The sequence below is a fragment of the Sus scrofa genome, chromosome 7 (assembly GCF_054392235.1).
Source record: "Sus scrofa isolate SSC_HxYL_T2T_F1_AM1 chromosome 7, Sscrofa_HxYL_maternal_Yorkshire_Landrace_v2.0, whole genome shotgun sequence".
In the NCBI taxonomy this organism is placed as follows: domain Eukaryota; kingdom Metazoa; phylum Chordata; class Mammalia; order Artiodactyla; family Suidae; genus Sus; species Sus scrofa.
In genome coordinates this window covers 124,388,296-124,410,547 of record NC_139389.1, presented here as the reverse complement: position 1 = coordinate 124,410,547, position 22,252 = coordinate 124,388,296, and the positions used below count along the sequence as shown (strand labels likewise).

At 39.5% G+C, this 22,252-nt stretch overlaps 1 protein-coding gene across 15 annotated transcripts in view; it reads left to right on the top strand.

The window, feature by feature from the left end:
* Positions 1-1,700: 1,700 nt before the first annotated feature.
* The window catches only part of CATSPERB (cation channel sperm associated auxiliary subunit beta), a 114,653-nt gene continuing 94,101 nt past the window's right edge, over positions 1,701-22,252 (top strand). For 3 of the 15 annotated variants that reach the window (XM_084970028.1, XM_084970018.1, XM_084970017.1), the window contains exon 1: positions 20,927-21,212. In XM_084970028.1, coding sequence (XP_084826154.1) covers positions 21,201-21,212 — 12 coding nt within the window. In that variant the 5' untranslated portion in view covers positions 20,927-21,200. Of the gene's footprint in view, positions 1,849-11,235; positions 11,444-19,965; positions 20,228-20,251; positions 20,360-20,926; positions 21,409-22,252 lie in introns of those variants that run through there. The other 12 variants (XM_084970024.1, XM_084970019.1, XM_084970025.1 and 9 more) reach the window with 10 other exon arrangements.

The window sequence follows — 22,252 nt, the reverse complement described above, 5'->3', positions numbered from 1 at the left end:
CATGTATATGAACTTACTAAATTTCTGCTCTGGCTGTGTGAAGCATAGGAAGCAATCTGATATGAAGGTTTGGTTTTTCTTTTTTCTTCTTTGGCTGCATTTGCAGCATGCAGAAGTTCCAGGGCCAGGATTGGAACCCTTTCCACAGCAGTGACACCACCAGGTCTTTAGCCTCCTGAGCCACCAGGGAACTCCAAGGCTCAGTTTTTCTTGTACTGGATTGGCTCAACCAAGTGTGACTCATCTTGTAGTCAGCACCTCTGCAGTTGCACTTGAATCACGTTTCCCTTGCCACTGTACTCCAGACCTACTTCTCCACTAGGGCTCATTTTAATCTCCGTGGAATTAGTTTGATCAGAAATTCGACTTGAGAAAGTGTTCAATAACTTGGAATCATTTCTACAAGGCTAGAGTTTGTGGTTTTTGTTTTGTAGTATCTTAGAAATTTGCCATGTCTTGGCTGCATTTTTCTAAACTCAGCCCTATTTTTTTTTCTGCCCTCTCTTCTATCCATCCATCCATTTACTCAACAAGTGTTTATTGAGTGCGTAATTGATGTCCTAGAGCTGTGCTAGGAATACAAGGAGAGACAAAAGAGATTTTGTCCCTGCATTCATAAAAAGCTTTTCCTTTTGTAGGGGGATCTTGGTCTGAAAATAACTTTGAGTTCCCATCCTGGGTTTCCTGGACATTGAGAACCAGTGGCTCCTATTCTCCCAGTATAAAGGGCTGTGCCCAATTCTTACGGGACTAGTGGCTTTGTCTTCCCCATAGAAGATGGAAGTGATTGCAGCTTAGAAGGGAACCTGGCATTCTTAGTCAACTCCAGTAAACAGCCTGCTGGCTGCCAAACTCAAACTGCCTGGCACCAGGTAGTTCGTGCAGTCCTCTAAAATCAAGGCTCTATAAACAGGGAGAATAGCAGGGGGCTCATTGTCCTTCTACTAGAAGCAAGACCTAGGAGTATGATGATTCCTGTAGGAAGAGGGTGAGTTTCCCATTTCTTTTCTTCTCATTAGTCCTGGCCTTTTGCCTGTAAGTTTTCTCTGCCCCTTATAAAGTCTGTCTTTAACCCATGCTGTGTAATGTATAATTTGCCTGAAACTGACATAAGTACTACAAAGAAAAAAGATTTAAGGGAAATGTTGTGTACTTTGGATTACGATTGTGAGCAAAAGACCTGAGATATGGACAGAGAAAGTAAATCTTGTGAAGACCTAGGGGAAGAGCCTTCTAGGTGGAAGCAGAATGTGGAAAGTTCCTGAAGGGAAGAGCTTGATGTGAGAGAGGAATTGAGAGAGGGCTAAATTGGGTGGCTGGAGCATGGTGATTGAGGGGAGGGAGTGAAGGTGGTATGAAAGGGATTTGGAGTACAAAACAAAGCAGGTGGAGTTTTCTTGGGGCACAGTGGGTTAGGGATCATTGCAGCAATTCGGGTAGCTGCTGTGGCATGGGTTCAATCCCTGGCCCAGGAACATCTGCGTGCTGTGGATGCTGCCAGAAATCCCCCCCCCCCAAAAAAAAAACAATAGGGGCAAGATCATAGTAAATGACCTCCTTGGCTATGGTCGGGAATTCTCATTTTATGGGAAGCTACTGATTTACGTTTTAAAAAATAACTGTTGCTCTGATATGGTGAATGGTTTAGAATGGCAACAGTGAAATCAGGAAACCAAGGTAACAGTCTGTTTGAGAACTTTGGGTAGGGTGACAGTATTAGAAGTGGAAAGGAGTGGACAGAGTTAAGGTCAGTTTTGGAGGCACATCCTCTGGGCAAGTCAGCCAACAGGGTGGAAGGACGAGAGAGAGGATTGTGGGTGACTCCCAGGTTTTTGACTTTGTGACTGGGTAGGTGATGAGATAGGGATGTAGGAAAGGGAAGCGTTTGGGGAATGGTGTAGCAGGACAGGGTGAAAAACTCTACTTTGATCATGTTAACTTTGAAATGGGAGCTCTCTGGAAAGTGATTCAAGAGGGCAACTGGATACTGGTTAGAAGTTCAGAAACAAGGCCTGGACTGGAAATGTAAATCTTGGAGTCATTGGCATACATGATATTTAAAGCTAAAAGCCTGGATAGGCTTGCCAAGGGAATGAGTCTAGACAGACAGACTATCGGGGACTGAGCACTGAGGTCCTCAATGTGAAGAGGTTAGAGAGATGAAGGGGAACCAGGAACACACATTCAGATGACGGACTATGTCCGGTGCTTTTGGTTCATGTGAAGAGAAAGGAATACTGTGAATCGTTCTTTGTATTCAGCCTTGCAACGGTAAGGAAAGTTCAACAGTAGTCGGTTATATAGAATCATCCAATTGATACATAAAATGATATATAGAAACGAAAATGCAAAATTTGAGATTCTAGAAAGCCCTCACTATGCCAAGAAGATTGGTTTCGTGTTTCTCCTAGCACTCTCATCACACACATCTTTTATCACAATTGCATTCCTGTTGAGTCATTTGTGGGAATGAACCATCAGGAGCTCCCATGCTGCTCCTTCGCTCTCCACTCAAGCCCTTAGGCACACAGTTCTCCACATGGAGGCCTCCTTCTCGTTTTGTAGTTTAGGTGTCATCTCAAAGAGGCAGTCCTTCAATGGTGCAATCCCCTTACTCCCTATTCTCTATCATAGCACCATTCTACTCCTGATCTCTTACTAATTTATTTACTCATTTACTCATTTTTTTTTTTTGTCTTTTGTCTTTTTTGTTGTTGTTTTGTTGTTGTTGTTGTTGCTATTTCTTGGGCCGCTCCCGCGGCATATGGAGGTTCCCAGGCTAGGGGTTGAATCAGAGCTGTAGCCACCGGCCTATGCCAGAGCCACAGCAAAGCGGGATCCGAGCCGCGTCTGCAACCTACACCACAGCTCACGGCAACGCCGGATCGTTAACCCACTGAGCAAGGGCAGGGACCGAACCCGCAGCCTCATGGTTCCTAGTCGGATTCGTTAACCACTGCGCCACGACGGGAACTCCTCATTTACTCATTTTTATCTTTATCCCTCTCTGGACTATTCCACGAATTCAAGGCATGTCAATATCATACCAGCCTATATTTTTTTTGGCCACAGTATCTAGCAGCTTGATATGGGATCTCAGTTCCCAGACCAGGGGACTGAACCCAGCCTGCAGCAGTGAAAGGGCCAAATCCTAACCACTATGCCACCAGGGAACTCCTTGGCCTATATATACTTAATGAATATATTTGAATGAATAAATCAAGCGATTATGAAAAAAATTGAAAATTAGCACAAACAGCCACATAAGTAGTTTTTTTTCTCTCTCTGTAAAAATATCAGTGTCTTACCACATGACATTTCACTATTACTTTGCAGTGTTTGTTACATGACAGCGCTTGTCCCACATCCAGCTTTTCTCGCTGTCTGTTAATTTCTTAGGTTTTCTACTGCATCTGCCTACTCTTCAGTGCACTGCCATACCTGCTTTTCACCACCTTTAGTTCTGTGCTCCCTCTCACCTTTTAAAGCAATCTTGGTCTTGGATAACCATGTTCTTCCATCCTCTTGCCTGAATTCCAACTTGCTGCTTTGAGTTTCTGTTGCTTGTGTGCACCCCACCACTGACCCATCTGCCTTATTCCACATCACCAGCTCCCTGTTGGCTTCCAATATCCTGATGTATTTCTGGGCCTGTGTTCTTCTTGGGAGCCCTGGGTACTGTCGTCTTTGAAGACCTTAGGGAGGTGGATTGAGAGTTGAGCCAGGCAGTGTCAGGTGATGGGAGTGATCATCTGTGACTTGGCTGAGACGCTGGTGCTGTCCCACGGATAATTTACCCCTGCTCTTCTTGGAGGCATAATACTTTGGCACAGGCAGAAGGATTTTCCCTGGAACTTCTCCACTCTGTGGATGTCTGCCTGGGGTTTTTCACTTTCAGGGGTCCTTCAGCTGTGATTTTGCCGATAAAATACTTTGTTTGAATCATGTCTCTGATTCTACTCGCTACAATTTTAGTTACTTTTAAAAAATCTTAACTAAGACATGCTGCCTTAGTTCTAGTTTTATCCTGTTGGGTTTTTGTTGTTGTTGTTACAATGATCTAATTTGATTCCTTTTCTTTCTGCCCACAGTAGACATTGTCAGATGTGTTGCTCAGCACCCCCTCTTCCTGTGTTTGGGAAGTCCTTACACAGGAGTCTTGGTGGGAAAGGGAACCCAAAATGCCACATAGTTGGTATCTCAGCTTTCCTTGTGGTTTGGGTCCAGGCACGTGACCTGGGTTTGACCCATCAGGGCCACTCACATGGACTTTGCATCTGGAGCTTGCAATGAAAAGAAGCAGGGACATAGAGAATCTCAGCAACATCCTATTTTCAGAGCTGGTGCCCAGTGTTCAGTCAGTGGAGGTGGTGCAGTGAGCTGCAGGCTTTCGGTGTTTTGGTTACAAAAATCAAAAAATGTGATCATGGACTCTTCTATGGTGTGATATTTGGCTGTGGTCTTGGCTCCTGTGAGCCTTCTCAGCAATTCCATGGGTCAAACAATGTCCTTTTAGTTGACTCCTCATTCAAAAGCAGTTAGTTCCATCCAAGAACACTACATTTTTCTTTTCATAGTTCCCTTTTTATCATAATTCCTTCTGTACTTCTGATTATCTTTCTGGGCTCATTTTCTTTCTTGAAGTACCTCCTTCAGGAGTTACCTTAGTGTGGAAATCTTGATGGTAAATGCTCTCTATTTTTATATGTAAATGGCTTTATTTTACTCTTATTCTTGAAGGGTAGTTTTTCTGAGCACACAATTATAGGTTGACAGTTATTTTCCTTAGCATTTTGAATGAATTTTTCCTTTGCTTTCTGGTCTTACTTATCGCTAAATAAAAATGAGTTGTCTTTTTACTTTTTTGTAAGTAATCCATCCTCTCCTCCAGCTCCTTTCAGTTCTTCTTTATAAGAGTTGAAGATTAAACTGAAACCCTCTAGATATTACTAGAAATATATTGCCCAGTAATTCCCCTAATAGCCAACTTGTTTTGATCTGAATATCAGCCTCAGGATCCAAGGAATCTTGCTCCATTGGCAAAGCTGGTTCCATTTTTCTTTTACTAGAATTCTCTGTTTCACTCCTTCACCCTGATACCTTTTTTCTTTTTTCCAGTTCTCAAAGTTTATAGTCATGTGCGCTTATGGCTACTTTCAGAAATCTTGTAAGGCCACCATCATCCCACATGGCTGCTCACTCTCTGCAAAGACCTTTCCCACTCTGAGAGTCTAGATTTAAAATCAGTATGCTAGGGTATAATGACCTGAGCTGAAATGAGCCCATTGAAATCAAATCATCTTAAAAGATTAGCAACTATAGAATTGAAAAACCATAAGCTGCTCTAGACTAAAGGTGGGATGCATCATACTTAATGAAGAAACACTCTAAGCGCTCCCATTAAAGTCAGAAATGAGATAAGGATTGAGTCATCATAATTATCTTTGTTCTGAAGGTACTGGCCATTGCAATTAGACCGAAGCAGAAATAACGAGTAACCAGGGAGTTCCCACAGTAGCTCATCAGGTTAAAAACCCAAATAGTATATCCATGAGGAGTGTGAGTTTGATCCCCGGCCTCACTCAGTGGGTGAAGGATCTGGCGTTGCCGTGAGCTGTGGTGTAGGTCCTAGACGAGGCTTGCATCCTGCATTGCTATGGCTATGGCGTATTCGACACCTACCCCAGAAACTTCCATGTGCCACAGGTGCAGCCCTAAAAAGGGGAAAAAAGAGAAAAAAAGAAAAAGAAATAAAGAGTAAAAGAGTAAACAATACTCTTTTTTTTTTTTTTAAGACAAAGGAGATTATATCAACATTTCCGGAGCCCTGAAATCAACTGAGTCTAAGGTGCTGGAATAATTCAGTGAGGTATAGAGACAAAAAGCATGGAAGTAGAACTTAATATCTTCAACTACAACTAGTTAGAAAAAGTGATGGTAGAAATGATCCCATTGCATATGTTTGAAAAAGATTAAAAGAAAGGAATAGACTTGGCAGGAAACATGCAGAATTTTTTATTTTTAATTTTTGTCTTTAAGGGCTGCACCAGTGGCATATGAAGGTTCCCAGGCCACGGGTTGAATTGGAGCTGCAGCTGCTGCCCTGCACCAAGGCAATGCCAGATCCGAGCCACGTCTTCTACCTCCACCACAGCTTGTGGCAATGCCTGATGCTTAACCCACTGAGTGAGGCCAGGCACTGAACTTGCATCCTCAGGGATACTAGTTGTATTCTTAACCCGCTGAGCCACCATGAGAACTCCAAAACATGCAAAATTTATAGGAAGAAAATTGTAAAACCACATGGAAAAGAAAAGGAAGCTCTAAAGAAATGTAAAAGTATGGCCACATTTAGGTAGGAACATTCAGCCCCATCATAATACTGATTTTCCTTAAATTAATCTGACTAGAGTGTTTGGGGTTTTGTTTTTTGTTTGGAACTGGAAAAAAAAAATCATGTGGAATAATGAAGAAGTCCCAGTTTCCAGAAAGGTTCTGAAAAGAAAAGATTGATGAAAAAGCACTCATTGTACTAAATACAAAAACTTATTCTGCCATAAGGAAAACAATGAGATGCTGGTACATGAATACATCAGCAATTCAAAGGAATAGACCAGAACACCCAGAAACGGATCCAAAATACACACAGCAATTAAATAAAGGCCTTACTTCAAAACAGTGGAGAAAAAAGGGTTTATTCAGTAGATGGTATTGGGACAACTGAGTCGCCATTTGAAAATAAAATAGTTTGGATCTTTACTTCACAGATGACACCGAAATGACTTCCAGATGAATCAAAGAACTGATGTGAAAAAACGAAGCCATAAATGGCCACAAGATAAAAGAGAAAATGCATGTATTTAACTACAAAAAAATAAATCCTGTCACCATAAAAAAGTCAAAAGACAAAGGACAGATGGGAGAAATCTTTTGCAATTCACCTCACAACAAAGGGCTAATTTCCTTAACACAAACGCATGCTTAGAAATCAATAAGGAAAAGATCAACATTCCAGAAAAATGGGCAAAACCTCAGGAAAAACAAAGTATATACTATGAGAAACGCAGATGCCATGACAATATGGTATTTTCCGTGACATCACAGCATGTGGTTGGTAAGGGCGTGGAGCCACTGGTGCTCACGGGCTTGTGGTAAAAGTGTACTTTAGTTTCTCCATCAGCAGTGATGGGCAATTTGATAATAGCAAAAGTTTAGAAGCATTTTTCCTTTAAGCCACCAATTTCATTCCCAGAAATTTATCTTATAGCTATATTTACACATGGATGCGAATATTCTTTGTAATAGAACAAGATTGGAAACCACTGCCATGTCCGTCCGTAAGAGGTTGGTTATATAAATTATGGTACATCCACAAAGGGGACTAAGAGGCAGCCATTAAAAAGGAATGGGGCAGGTGTAAGAAAAAAAGCTTCAAGATGTAGTGTTAGGTTCAAAAGTACAGCACACTACAGGGTATATAGTAAGCTGCTTTATAAGGAAAAGCCAACGTGTGTGTGAACACGCACACACATGCCGTGTGAGATAAACAGTATTATTATCCCCATTTTTCAGAGAAGGAAACTGAGGGTTTGAGGGTAACCTTTCCAAAGTTAACACAGTTAACGAAGACCACAGGAATACAAGTCTGGGAATTCTAACTGCAGGGCCCCTACTTGTTACTAATCTATATCGTCTCCAGTAGGAAGGAGGATTGTATATTCAAAAAAAAATTTTTTTTTAAAGTATAGTTGATTTACAATGTTCTGTCTATTTCTGTTGTATAGCCAAAGTGACTCAGTCATACATATTTAAAAGCTGTCCATATGCTGGTTTCTTTTTCTTTCTTCTTCTTCTTCTTCTTCTTTTTTTTTTGGTCTTTTTAAGGCCACACCCACGGCATATGGAAGTTCCCAGGCTAGGGGTCAAATTGGAGCCGCAGCTGCCAGCCTACACCCCAGCCACAGCAGGGCAGGAGCCGAGCCGCATTTGCAACCTACGCTACAGCTCATGCCAAAGCTGGATCCTTAACCTACTGAGCAAGGCCAGGGATACTAGTGGGGTTTGTTATCACTGAGCCATAATGGGAGATATATATATATATAGGTTTCTCTGTTTGAATATATATAAATGTGATAACAAAGCAGTGCTGAAGAAGTAATGATGAAAAGCAGTCGTTTCAGGCTTCAGTCACTTCTTGCCCCAGTGCCCCTCTTCAGAAGCATCTCTTCTAAGAGTTTTTGCGTTCTTCTAATGATGACCCCTTATAATTTTAAAAAATATAATTCCTCTCTTTCTTGATTTGCCAACCTATGCTTTTCAACAAGTTCAGTTTAAATGATGGAAACCAGTCAGTAGCATTTACATTATTATGACTGCATCAGAGTGCAGCCCAAGAAAAAAACCAGGAGACTGTCTGTCTGTGTCTGTCTGTCTATCTGTCATCTGTATTATATGAATATGTGTGCGTGTGTGTGTGGCACACACACACTAGTTTGTTTATTATGAGAAAGTGGCTTATGCAAATGTAGTGGCTGGCCAAGCAAGCCTGGAGTCTGTAGGGCAGGCAATTAGAGGGAATTCATAAGCATTCTGGAACCCATGAGCACAAACCAAAGCTTGAATGAAGCCTCTGAATTGTGATTAAATCTTGTCAATCCAGGGTAATCTCCCATTTCATTAATTTAAAGAACTTGTTATGATTAGGGTCTTTCTACCTGCAAAATCCCTTCTCAGCAGCACCTAGATTAGTGATTGATTAAATAACTGGGAGAAGGTACAGGGATTCAGCAAAATGGCTATTGCCTTCTGTTTGTTCTCTAACTCTTGAAAAAATATCCCCTGTAGCCCAGCCTAACTAGAAACATGCAAGAAGGAAAATTCTGGGGAATGTAGCCAAGCTGACACATCGCAGAGCCGTCAGTCTACCCCTTGTCAACTTGGCTCTCATACACATCTGCTTAAATCATACGTAATGTCCAAATCAAGACAATAACAGAGTTATATTTCTGCCTCACATGGCACAATTTTGCTGTGCACAGCTGAGCCAGGCTAACCTTTCCTCCAGAAGAGGACACAAAGTCCTTCAGTGACTGCGCTCTTCTCCTTGGCTATCCTGTAACTTAAACACTGAGCCATGGAATTAACTATGAGTAACACATGCTGGATGATAAGGGAACGAGAGAGGGAAAGTCACAAAAATATTTGGGTATATATATTATATATGCACAAACACATTAAAATAAGGGGGAAATAATCATGACCAGTATCACCTTTTTTTCCTGTAATTTGCCATGTGGTCATCGCTGGCATTTTAACAACCTTCTTCTGCTCATTCCATATTTCCTTTGTCCTCAGCAAGCATCTCAGCCAACTGTAGTTTTTGCCTGGTGGGATGACCCTATTTTCATTTCTGAAGGGTCTGGCCTGTTAGCCGTCTTGCCCAAACTGGGTTGTTGTAGTTTTCCATTGACTAATGACAGGACATGAAGGTGCCAAAAGATGCCCTGGGGAACTCTCCTGTAAGCCATACGTACCCTTGCTCACTTGCCTTGTGTAGCACCAACCCGGCTTCCCATTGGTAGTCAGGATCAGTCATCCCTTCTTCACCTGTTGAATTAGAGTTACGAGAACCTGGCATGGTTGGGTCGCTGTCTCTACTTGCAGATCAATGACACTGTTCTTGTGATCTGTACTGGTTCTCCACTACTGTGTAACAAAGCACCGCAGACTCAGTCACCTAAAACAACACATAGTTGCCACATAGTTCCGTGGGTCAGGAGTCCAGACACAGGTTAGCTGCCTCTCTGTTTAGAATCTCACCGAGCTGTGATCAAGGTGTTGGCTTGCTGAATTTTCATCTGGAGGCTCCACTGGGGAAGAATTTGCTTCTTAGCTCAGATTCCTGCAGAATGTCTTTCCTCTTGGTTGTATAATTGAGGGCCTGTGCTTCTCACTAGCAGAGGCCACCCTGCAGTTCCCTGCTGCGTGGCCCTCTCCATAAGCAGCTCCCAGCATGGCTATTTGCTTCTTCAAAGCCAGCAGGAGGATCCTTCCAGCCTGCTCTGTCCTCCTAATAATGAGCCATCATCACAGGAGTGACATCCATCACCGTTGTCATATAATGTAACCAAGTCAGAGGAGCAACATCTCATTACCTTTGCCGTGTCCTGTGAGTTAGAAGCAAATCACAGGTCCTACCTCCGCTCAGGGAGAGGGGACTATACAAAAACTTGGATCTTTGCAGGTCACCTTAGGTTATGCCAGCTATAATGATTGTTTAAATACCAATCATTTCCTATATCATGGGTCTAATGTCATTTCCTCTAGGCCATGAACAATAGCATGTTTCTAGATGGATGTTAACTAAACTTATTGTGGTCATCATTCCATAATACAGTATACACAAATATCAAATTATATACCTAAAACTAATATGTTAATTATATCCAAATTTTTTTTAAAAAAAGAATGTGCCTAGCATCAAAATCAAGTATTTCTTTTTTATTACCCTCCATTAATTGTTTAAATTCATGACACATTTAGGATTGCTGTTTACAGGTTGTGAACATGCATATTTACTCCCACTCCTACCAAATTAGACACTAAAGGGATTTCTAAAGTGGCATAAACCCATAGGAACAGAGAGGACTGGAAAAGTGACGTAGGAACAAGCTTTAGGATGCTAGAAAGCAGATGGATAAGTGGTAAATGAATCAGCAGACCTAAGAAAGCTAAATTCTAAACTATTATGGGGGAAAGATTGGGAGCAATGGGGTTTGTATTGCAGAACCCCCAAAGGGCTTAGGACTCAATAGCAACAAAACACTCTTGAAGTGGAGATGAAAATGGGGCTAGATGTGAGATTGTTTGAATACGCATGGAAGAAATTTTTAGATCCTCCTCAATACTCTGCAGCCTAGCAGTTGCCCTTTCCCACCCAGACAGTGGCTGGAGGTTTATTCTTGGGAGAGAGAAGAGCAGAGGGTCACTGGACTCATGGAAATTAAGCATATTTTAGAAGGAGGGGACCATACTGAAAACAAGGGGAAAGGAATGCTTAAATCCTACATACTGACACCCTAGAATGCTAGCAGCCAGCCTTGTTCTCTAGAAAGGAAATGGGAAGACCTGGGGAGATTTGAGATGCCAAAGAGAAAAGACTGGAAAATGCTGAGATCGTTCCCAAATGAAACAACTTCCCCAGAACATACTCCTGTTTCTTGTCCCTTTTCACAGTTGAGAGACCATTCTCTTGGATCCAGAGCTTCAGATAAGGTCCTTAGTGCCTGTTTTTAACCCTAAGAAGACAACCAACGATTCTGAAAAATGTTGGAAAAAGTCTCCAAATTGAAAGACTGAGACCAGAAAAAATGACTTGGAGGAATCAAACTGCAAAGAGATTTTTTAAAAAAACCACCCTGTTATTAATAGTTTCAGAAAAGAGGTAATATTGCATAAATGAAATAAGAACATATGAAAAGGGACATTCTGAAAATAAAACAGAATTATTAGAAGAAAATAAAAGTACTATAGAAATTGTTAAAAAAATTAATATAGGAGTTTCTGTTGTGGTGCTGTGGGTTAAAAACCTAGCACAGTGTTCCTAAGGACGTGGGTTCAATCCCTGGCCTCCCTCAGTGGGTTAAGGATCCAGCATTGCCATAAGCTATAGCATAGGTCACAGATGCAGCTTGGATCTGGCATGGCTGTGGCTGTGGCTGTGGCATAGGCCTGCAGCTGCAGCTCCAACTCAACCCCTTGCCCGGGAACTTCCATATGCTGCAGGTGTGTCCCCAAAAAGAAAAAAAAATTTATTATGAAGGCTTTGGAAGGCAGAATTGAGAAAAAAAAAACTGTTAGCAAATTAACAAAAAGACAAATTGATGGGAAATAGAAGTGGAAGGAAAACTAGGTGAACAGACCCAAAGATTGTTGGGTAATAGAGGAGTGCAAAGGGTACCTATCTGTAGAGGGAATAGAGGAGTAGAAAACCAAATTCTCCACTTGCAGAGTGGAAAGGCAACAGATAATGCCTCAAACCAAAGCAAAGCAAAGCAAAGCCAAAGAACAAAAGATTGAAAGTACTTGTCTCTGGGTGGGGAAAATGTGGTGGAAGACGCAAGGAACTGCTGAGGTTTTGTTTATTTGCAAGAAGCATTGTAGAACTACTTGGCTCTCTAAACCACGAGCATATGTAATTTTGATTTTACAAAACCAGAAAAGTAAAGCACGTTAGCTTTAAGACGTGTCATCTTTCGTTACGATTTGGAACATTACTATAGAGCATTTTGTTTTTTCAATAGTTTCTAGTCCTCTTTCATTTTGCTGTTAAGAAAAAAATAATATACCTTTAATATCTTCAAGTTTTTCTGTCTTTTCAGTCATACTTCCTACTGCATGGGGTTTCTTTCTTTCCTTTTTTTTCCCCCAGCAGGAGCCCTCTGTCATCCTGTTCCAGTCGGGACTGCTTACACTTGAGGTTTGCTGCCCGTTTGTCATCCCAGGACTCATCTTTCACTATTTTCTGAGACTGTATCAGATTCTTTCTGGATGCCATGTCGTTTGTTGTGCTTGGGTATCTCCTTAAGCAACTTTCTAAGAATAGTTCATGGGATATAGACTCCTGAGTCCTGGTTGTATCAATTAGATACTACAGTGTAAATACACTTGTAACTTAAACAGAAAGGTATTTATCTGAAGGATGAGGGGGTGCTCACTGACTCAAAGCCTGATGAACCAGACTTAGAAAAGATAAAGATTAAGCAGCTCCAGAGAGAGGTATACAAAAAGTGCTTATCAGTCTTATTTGGACCCTGCCTCCAGAATGGACTCCTATCATCTTCAGTCTTTTTGTCCTTCTGCTCATGATTTCTGGTCCAGGAAAGGAGCACCTGTTTGTCCTGGCTTGAGGCATGTGCTTGTGCTTGCTAAGAGACTAGATCTTAATTATTCCATTCAGCTATGGAAAGACTGGGAATCTTGTTTAACAGTCCCACCAGACTAAAGAGAGAGGGGAAATTCCCCAAAGTAAAAAATTATTATTTTAAAGAGTGATGGAATAGATGTTTTTTAAAAAAATTTAATTGAAATATAACTGCCATGACATTGCATAAAGTTAAGGTGTACAATATGCTGATTCGATGCATTTATATATAGTGATACGGTGGCCAACACAGTGATAATTAGCATCTCCATCATGTCACATAATTAACATTTTTTTAAGTGGCTGGAATAATTAAGATCTACTGTCTTAGCAAGTTTAATGATCATAATACAATATTGTATTATACTGTGCACTAGATCTCTAGGACCTATTACTACTTATTGCAAATTTGTACCCTTAACATCTGTCTTATGCCTTCCCTCACCTGATTCCCTGATAATCACCTTTTTACCCTGTTTTTATGAGTTTTTGGCTTTTTTAGATGCCACGTATAAGTGATATCACACAGCATTTGTCTTTTTCTGTCTGACTGATCTCACTCAGCCTAATGTCCTCAAGGCTGTCCAAGTTGTTGCCACGGGCAGGATATCCTTACTCCTCGTGGCTGAATAATGGTCCATTGCATACACACACATCACATCTTCTTTGTTCATTCATCTTTTGATGCACATTAGTTTGAAAAATCATTTATTTTTCCTGTAAGACCTTGAAGGCATTGCTCCATTTTCTTTTTTATTTTATTTTATTTTATTTTCCCACTGTACAGCAAGGGGATCAAGTTATCCTTACATGTATACATTACATTTACATTTTTTCCCCACCCTTTGTTCTGTTGCAACATGAGTATCTAAACATAGTTCTCAATGCTACTCATCAGGACCTCCTTGTAAATCTATACTAAGTTGTGTCTGATAATCCCAAGCTCCCGATCCCTCCCATCCCCTCCCTCTTCCATCAGGCAGCCACAAGTCTTTTCTCCAAGTCCATGATTTTCTTTTGTGAGGAGATGTTCATTTCTACTGGATATTAGATTCCAGTTATAAGTGATATCATATGGTATTTGTCTTTGTCTTTCTGGCTCATTTCACTAGTATGAGATTCTCTAGTTCCATCCATGTTGCTACAAATGGCATTATGTCATTCTTTTTTATGGCTGAGTAGTATTCCATTGTGTATATATACCACATCTTCCGAATCCAATCATCTGTCGATGGACATTTGGGTTGTTTCCATGTCCTGGCTATTGTGAATAGTGCTGCAATGAACATGCGGGTGCACGTGTCTCTTTTAAGTAGAGTTTTGTCCGGATAGATGCCCAAGAGTGGGATTGCGGGGTCATATGGAAGTTCTATTTATAGATTTCTAAGTTATCTCCAAACTGTTCTCCATAGTGGCTGTACCAGTTTACATTCCCACCAGCAGTGCAGGAGGGTTCCCTTTTCTCCACAGCCCCTCCAGCACTTGTTATTTGTGGATTTATTAATGATGGCCATTCTGACTGGTGTGAGGTGATATCTCATGGTAGTTTTGATTTGCATTTCTCTTATAATCAGCGATGTTGAGCATTTTTTCATGTGTTTGTTGGCCATCTGTATATCTTCTTTGGAGAAATGTCTATTCAGGTCTTTTGCCCATTTTTCCATTGATTGATTGGCTTTTTTGCTGTTGAATTGTATAAGTTGCTTATATATTCTAGAGATTAAGCCCTTGTCAGTTGCATCATTTGAAACTGTTTTCTCCCATTCTGTAAATTGTCTTTTTGTTTTCTTTTGGGTTTCCTTTGCTGTGCAAAAGCTTTTCAGTTTGATGAGGTCCCATGGGTTTATTTTTGCTCTAATTTCTATTGCTTTGGGAGACTGACCTGAGAAAATATTCATGATGTTGATGTCAGAGAGTGTTTTGCCTATGTTTTCTTCTAGGAGTTTGATGGTGTCCTGTCGTATATTTAAGTCTTTCAGCCATTTGGAGTTTATTTTTGTGCATGGTGTGAGGGTGTGTTCTAGTTTCATTGCTTTGCATGCAGCTGTCCAGGTTTCCCAGCAATGCTTGCTGAATAGACTTTCTTTTTCCCATTTTATGTTCTTGCCTCCCTTGTCAAAGATTAATAGACCATAGGTGTCAGGGTTTATTTCCGGGTTCTCTATTCTGTTCCATTGGTCTGTCTGTCTGTTTTGATACCAGTACCACACAGTTTTGATGACTGTGGCTTTGTGATATTTCTTGAAGTCTGGGAGAGTTATGCCTCCTGCTTGGTTTTTGTTTCTCAGGATTGCTTTGGCGATTCTGGGTCTTTTGTGGTTCCATATAAATGTTTGGATTGTTTGTTCTAGTTCTGTGAACAATGTCATGGGTAATTTGATAGGGATTGCATTGAATCTGTAGATTGCTTTGGGTAGTATGGCCATTTTTACAATATTGATTTTCCCAATCCAGGAACATGGAATATCTTTCCATTTCTTTCCATCTTCTTTGATTTCTTTGATTAAAGTTTTATAGTTCTCAGCATATAGGTCCTTTACCTCTTTGGTCAGGTGTATTCCGAGGTATTTGATTTTGTGAGGTGTAGTTTTAAAAGGTATCGTATTTTTGTATTCCTTTTCTAATGTTTCATTGCTGGTATACAGAAATGCGACTGACTTCTGAATGTTAATTTTATAGCCTGCTACTTTGCTGAATTGATTAATCAGTTCAAGTAGTTTTTGTGTTGAGTCCTTCGGGTTTTCTATGTATAGTATCATGTCATCTGCATACAGTGACAGTTTTATCTCTTCTCTTCCTATATGGATGCCTTTTATTTCTTTTGTTTGTCTAATTGCTGTGGCTAGGACTTCCAAATCTATGTTGAAGAGCAGTGGTGAGAGTGGACATCCCTGTCTTGTTCCAGATTTGAGTGAGAAGGCTTTCAGTTTTTCCCCATTGAGTATTATATTTGCTGTGGGTTTATCATAAATGGCTTTGATTATATTCAGGAATGTTCCCTCTATACCCACTTTGGCAAGCGTCTTGATCATGAATGGATGTTGGACTTTGTCAAATGCTTTTTCTGCGTCTATTGAGATGATCATATGATTTTTGACTTTTCTTTTGTTAATGTGGTGTATGATATTGATTGATTTTCGTCCATTTTCTTCTATCATCTGGTGTTGCTGATAGGACTTAGGCCAGTACTATTCTTGTCTCTTTAGTGGAAATTTCTCTGTCCTGAAATTTCATGAGTGTCCAGATATGATCCTGTTTTCTTTCTTTCTTTTTTTTATTTTCTTTTTTTTTTATTTTTTTTTTTTTGTGCTGGCATTCTGTGGCTCCTTTCAGTCTATATACTTATGTCTTTCTTTTGCTCTGAGAAAATGTTAGATTTTCTTTGCTCGTTGTCTATAATTTACTACTTTTTCTCCAATGCCTTTACCATTTTCTTTGTTCCATTTTGTGCTCTTGATAGTTTTCATTCCTTTTCTCTATATCCTCACTACATTTCTGATCAATACTATTTTTCCTCACACCCCTTGAAACTTTAATTTCTGAGATTATTTTGCCTTTTTCTTTCATTTCTTGAATTTAGTCAACTCTCATTTCGCATATTCCTGTTTTTTCTCTGTTTCTAGTCTGATTTATTTTGAACTTATTATTTAAGTTAAATTTTGTTTCAATGTGCAAATCCTTGTTTTAACGTTTTAATTCAGGCTACAGTGTTTTGTTAATTATCTCTGTTGCATAGTTTTTTCTGTTTGTTTTTTGTTTTTGGTAAGGAGAATATTCTTATGTCTTAATTCACATTTCTATCTTCTAATAGTTTTGTATGGATATTTCCTGCTATTTGTATTCATTTTGAAATGTCATTTGTTTTTTTTGTTTTTTTTTTTTTTTGAACAAGCCTTCAGGTGAGAAGCAAGAATATCCATGTCTCTTTTTCCCCCATATGATTCTTTCCTTTCATTTATTTATTTCAATTTTTTAGAAGATTTTTTCAGAGCAATTTTAAATTTACAGCAAAGTGGAGAGGAAGGTACAGGAGTTTCCCATATACTTCCTGCCCTGACTCATGCGTAGCCTTCTCTATTTTCAAAATCCTCCATGAGAGTAGTACAGTTTGTTGCAATTGATGAACTTATATTAACATGTCATCATCACCCAAAGTCCATAATTTGACTTAGGGATCTCTCTTGTTCTATATGTTTAGACAAATGTATAATGACATGTATCCATGATTCTGGTATTTTCACTGTCGCCAGAATCCTCTGTGCTCTGCCTCTTCACCTCTTCCTCCCCTCTGCCAACTCTTGTCAACGACTGATATTTTTATTGTCTCCATGTTTTGCCTTTTCAAGTATGTCGTATAGATGGAATCATAAAGTAATTCGCGTTTTCAGATTGGCTTTTTTTTTTAACTCTTCAGTATGCATTTAAGTTTTCTCCATGTGAAAGCTCATTTCTTTTTAGTGCTGAATAACATTCCGTGGTCTGGATATACCACAGTTCATTTGTCCAGTTACCAGCTGAAGGACATCTTGGTTGCTTCCAAGTTTTGGCAATTATGAATAAAGCTGCTCCACACATTTGTGTGCAGGTATTTACGTGAAATAAATATTACGTTTTCAACGCCTTAGGGTAAATATGAAGGAGTGTAATTGCTGGATCGTATGGTAAAAGTATGTTTAGTTTTATTAAAAAAAAAATAAACCACCAAACTCTTCGCAGTGGATGTATGATTTTGCATTCCCACCAGCAATGAATGAGAGTTCCTCTTGCTTCATGTACTTGCCAGCACTGATGTTGTCAGTATTCCAGATTTTAGTTATTCTAGTAGGTGTGTAATGGTATCTTGTTTTGTCATGCATTTCTGTGATGACATCCGATGTGGTACACGTTTTTGTATGTTTATTTTCCCTCTGTGTATTTTCTTTGATGAGATGCCTGTTAAGATAGTTGGCTTTTTTTTTTTTTTTTTTTTGCCTTTTCTAGGGCCACTCCTGCAGCATATGGAGGTTCCCAGGCTAGGGGTTGAATCGGAGCCATAGCTGCTGGCCTATGCCAGAGCCACAGCAACGCGGGATCCAAGCCGCATCTGCAATCTGTACCACAGCTCATGGCAACGCTGGATCCTTAACCCAGTGAGCAAGGCCAGGGATCGAACCCACAACCTCATGGTTCCTAGTCGGTTTCGTTAACCACTAAGCCACGACAGGAACTCCAGGCCCATTTTTTAATCAGGTTGTTTTCTTGTTATTGAGTTTTAAGAGTTCTTGATATATTTTAGATAATGGTATTTATCAGATACATCTTTTGCAAATATTTTCTCCCACTCTGTTTTTAGTCTCTTGACAATGCCTTTCACAAAGCAGAACACTTTACTTTTAATGAAATCCGATTTCTCAGTGCTTTCTTTTTTAAAACTTTTATTTTAAAAAAAATTTACAGTGGCGTTTATTGTTTTCTTTCTAAATTTACAAGCAATGTATGTTCATTGCAGACAACTGGAAATACATAAAAGCATAAGGTAAAAATCAACGATCATCCATAACCCACCCCCAGAGAGAACCATCATTAGCATTTTGATGCATTTTCCCTAGTACCTACATATTTTTAAAAATTGAACTGGAATTGACTTACAACATCATGTTAGTTCTAGGTGCACAACACAGCGATTCAATATTTCTAAATGTTACAAAATGATCACCATGATATGTGCGTTTACCATCTGTCGCCATACACAGAAATTACAATATAATTGACTATTATCCCTGACCTGCATCATCATGGATACTAGTTGGATTCATTTCCGCTGCACCATGACCGGAACTCCTAAATTTTTGTTTAATTGGGAGTAATGTTAATCTGGGGTGACCAAATGTCCCCGTTATTTTATTCTTTGAATCTTTTGAGTCTTTAAATTTTTTAACTTTATAAAAAGGATGAGAAAATATGTCTCTGGATGGGGGTGGACTTTGAAACCACAAGGCAATAGAAACAAACTGAAAAGGAAGATACTGATAAATTTGATTGCATCAGATTTGAATTACTGTACATCAAAGCCCATCATAAACCAAATTAAGTGACAAACTGGATTTAATAGTCACAGTAAATATTGCAAGGGATTCTTTTACCATTTCACAAGCAAAACACTAAAGTTCCAGTAGAAAGTGGTCAGGAGAATATATCTGAATAATTTAATAGAAGACAAAATGGCTAACAAGCATATTTTAAATATTCAATTGCACCAGTATTTTTAAAAATAAATTAGTGAGACACATTTTTACTATCAAAGTATTATAGATTATATCTAATTCTCAATGCCAGATTTTCTGGAAAGCAATTTCCAACATGTATCAAGAATCTTAAATATATTTTTATTCTAGAGAATATTTTTAAATGCAGGGAAAGATTTTTGTCCTGGATTATTTATTTGCTACTATGCTGTTTATAATAGGAAACACTGTAAATAGCTGAATAACATGTTTAAATAAATTGTAGTTATCATTATTACTATTACTATTATTATTATTATTATTATTATTACAGCTGCAACCTGTGGCATATGGAAGTTCTTGGGCTAGGGGTCAAACTGGAGCAGCAGCTTGGGCCTATGTCACAGTTTGTGGCAGTACCAAATCCTTTGCTTACTGAGTGAGGCCAGGTATTGAACCCACATTGTCACAGAGTCAATGTCAGGTCCTTAACCCACTGAGCCGTGACAGGAACTCCCTAATTATAGTTATTTTATTAAGTGGCTATGAATGAAACCTTTTGGAAAAAAATTGAATTACATGAGAAAAAATCAGAATAACAAAGACTATATACTATATACTGAAGCTATATATAGAAAGAGTCTACATGAAATACATAAATGTGTAGGGAACAGATTATAGGTATAGGTCAAAATGTTAACAGTAGTTATATTTGGTTATTGGTTTATGAATAATTAATTTCCCTATACCTGTTTGTATTTTTTAAGATTTGCATAATGAGCATTTTTATAGTCAGAGAAAAATAACAAAAAAAATCAAAGTCATCTTTCTTCCAATCAGCTCCTTTCCTTTTCCTGAAATCTCCTAAGCAGATGCCTAGTGACTGACTTGTCTTCCAGGAGGAAGAGCGTTTTCATTCCACTGTTACAGGTAAAACTCTGCTATGGGAGTTTTTCATTGTATCAAAGTGTAATCCTGCAGTAACTGACTGAAAGAAGAGCCTTACTCTTAGAGGGGAGGAAGCCTAGGGAGATACTTTGTTGAGTTCTGCACATTGCTTCAGGTTGAGGAGAAATGTTCTTCTCTGAAGTCACCAGAAAAGGTAAGAAAAACGTATTTCTTTCAGGAGCTCTTCCAGGAAGAGATCACCCAGATGCCAGCTTTCTTTCATGCCATAAGCTCTGAACCGAGTCAACATGGCCCTGCGAAGGGACTTCTGAAAGAAACCACAAATGTAAAGCAGGTTTTATCATCCCTTAAAAATCATTTGTTAGCCTCCGTGACCTTTGTGTCTAGTCTGGATGCTAAGTCAGAAAATTTCAGTCTCACCTCACTAGTCGAAGGCAGTCTGAGCAGGTATAATCAACTCCACTTAGGACATGTACAAAAGAATGAAGAACAGACTGGCATACATTTGATCTTATTGATTCCCGTGCCTAAATAGTTCATTCCTATCTTTGGGCTTTGTATATTCACTTATCTTGTTTAGCTTCTTTATTTTTTTTCCCCACTCTTCCTTTAGGACACACTTATAAATCTCTCTTTGACAGATTGCCTTAAACTTCACTGAAGGTAGTTGGTGTGACTTTTAGCATCTATGTTTTCGCTCAGGCATGAAATAATCCCACGAGGATTGAAGTGTTTTATAGATAGTCACATGTAGGTTTCCGAACCTTCCTGGATGGATGTTGTGTGAAAGATGGTAAGTTTGGAAAAACTCCACATCTCATAGATTTTTAAAGAAAATGACCTTTGGTACGCTGAGAGGCAGTTGATTGGAAATTCTAACTGCCTGCCCCTTAGAATTCCTAAGCATGCTTCTATACATGGGAGCAGCTGTTTGGCTGTTACCAAAGTTGAGTGGACTACTAAACCAGTAAACTGTGAAAACTCAGCTCTTAATTTTGGGTCTTCTCTCTCTACCTATATGGAAGAAAGCCTGGGGGAATGTTAAAAAAGTGGAATTGCTTGGGCATCCCATTAAGAGGGAATTACAGTAAGAAATAAGACCCTACTGCAGTACAAATTTACAGAGTAATCACTATTCCATGATAGAGTAACTGTAGGCGAACAGGATGGAGTGGGAGGTAGGTTCCTCCTTTGGGACAAGTCTCGATGTATATTTGGTGCCAGAGAATTGAAAATGCCCATATAGGTGACCTATATCTGACTGTTACATGAAAGTCATAAGCATTAAATGGGAATGGTGTAAGTGGAGATAATTTGACTGCTAAATGTGATTAAGAGAGGGTGATAAGGACGAAGTTGCTTCAGTGTGTAAAGGTATGTGTTCAGAGCTAATATTTACCAAAGGTTTATTCACTGTAAGTACCTGTTAGAGGATGTTTTAACTATATTATTCTTTGAATTCGCCCAACAACCCTGTGATGTGTTATCCCTATTTCACTGAATAGAAAGTGAACTCCAAGAAGTTAAGTAACTTTTCAAAGATCAGATGTCTCAATGGGCAAAGCTGATCTTAGGCCAAAGTCTGTGGTTTTTCTCTAACCATGAAAGGATTGCTGAAAAAAGGTAGCATCAAACTGAGAAAAATTGTCATACCGAAAGATGAGACGAATGAGACTAATGTACATGTGTTACAGAATTACGGTGAGCACACTGAGCAGTTTTGGTGGGAGGTCACATCTACTCCTGTACTTAGTATCTTCAAGAAGTTTTTATATTTTCATGTTGTGGCATCTTTATATGTATATATGGGCTGAATTATTAGAATAAGAGAACATGAAATAAACACAAAGCTGTAAAGAGTCCAGAGATGGTTCCATGGCTGTCTCTCTCTTAAATATGATCTCTTAGGTTTCTTCTTTCTCTCTCTCTCTCTCTTTTTTTTTTTTTTTTTTTTTTTTTTTTGTCTTTTTGCCTTTTCTTGGGCAGCACCCGTGGCATATTGAGGTTCCCAGGCTAGGGGTCTAATCAGAGCTGTAGCTGCTGGCCTATGCCACAGCCACAGCAGTGCAGGATCCAAGCCGTGTCTGCAACCTACACCACAGCTCACGGCAACAACAGATCCTTAACCCACTGAGCAAGGCCAAGGATCGAACCCAAAACCTCATGGTTCCTAGTCGGATTTGTTAACCACTGAGCCACAACAGGAATTCCAGGTTTC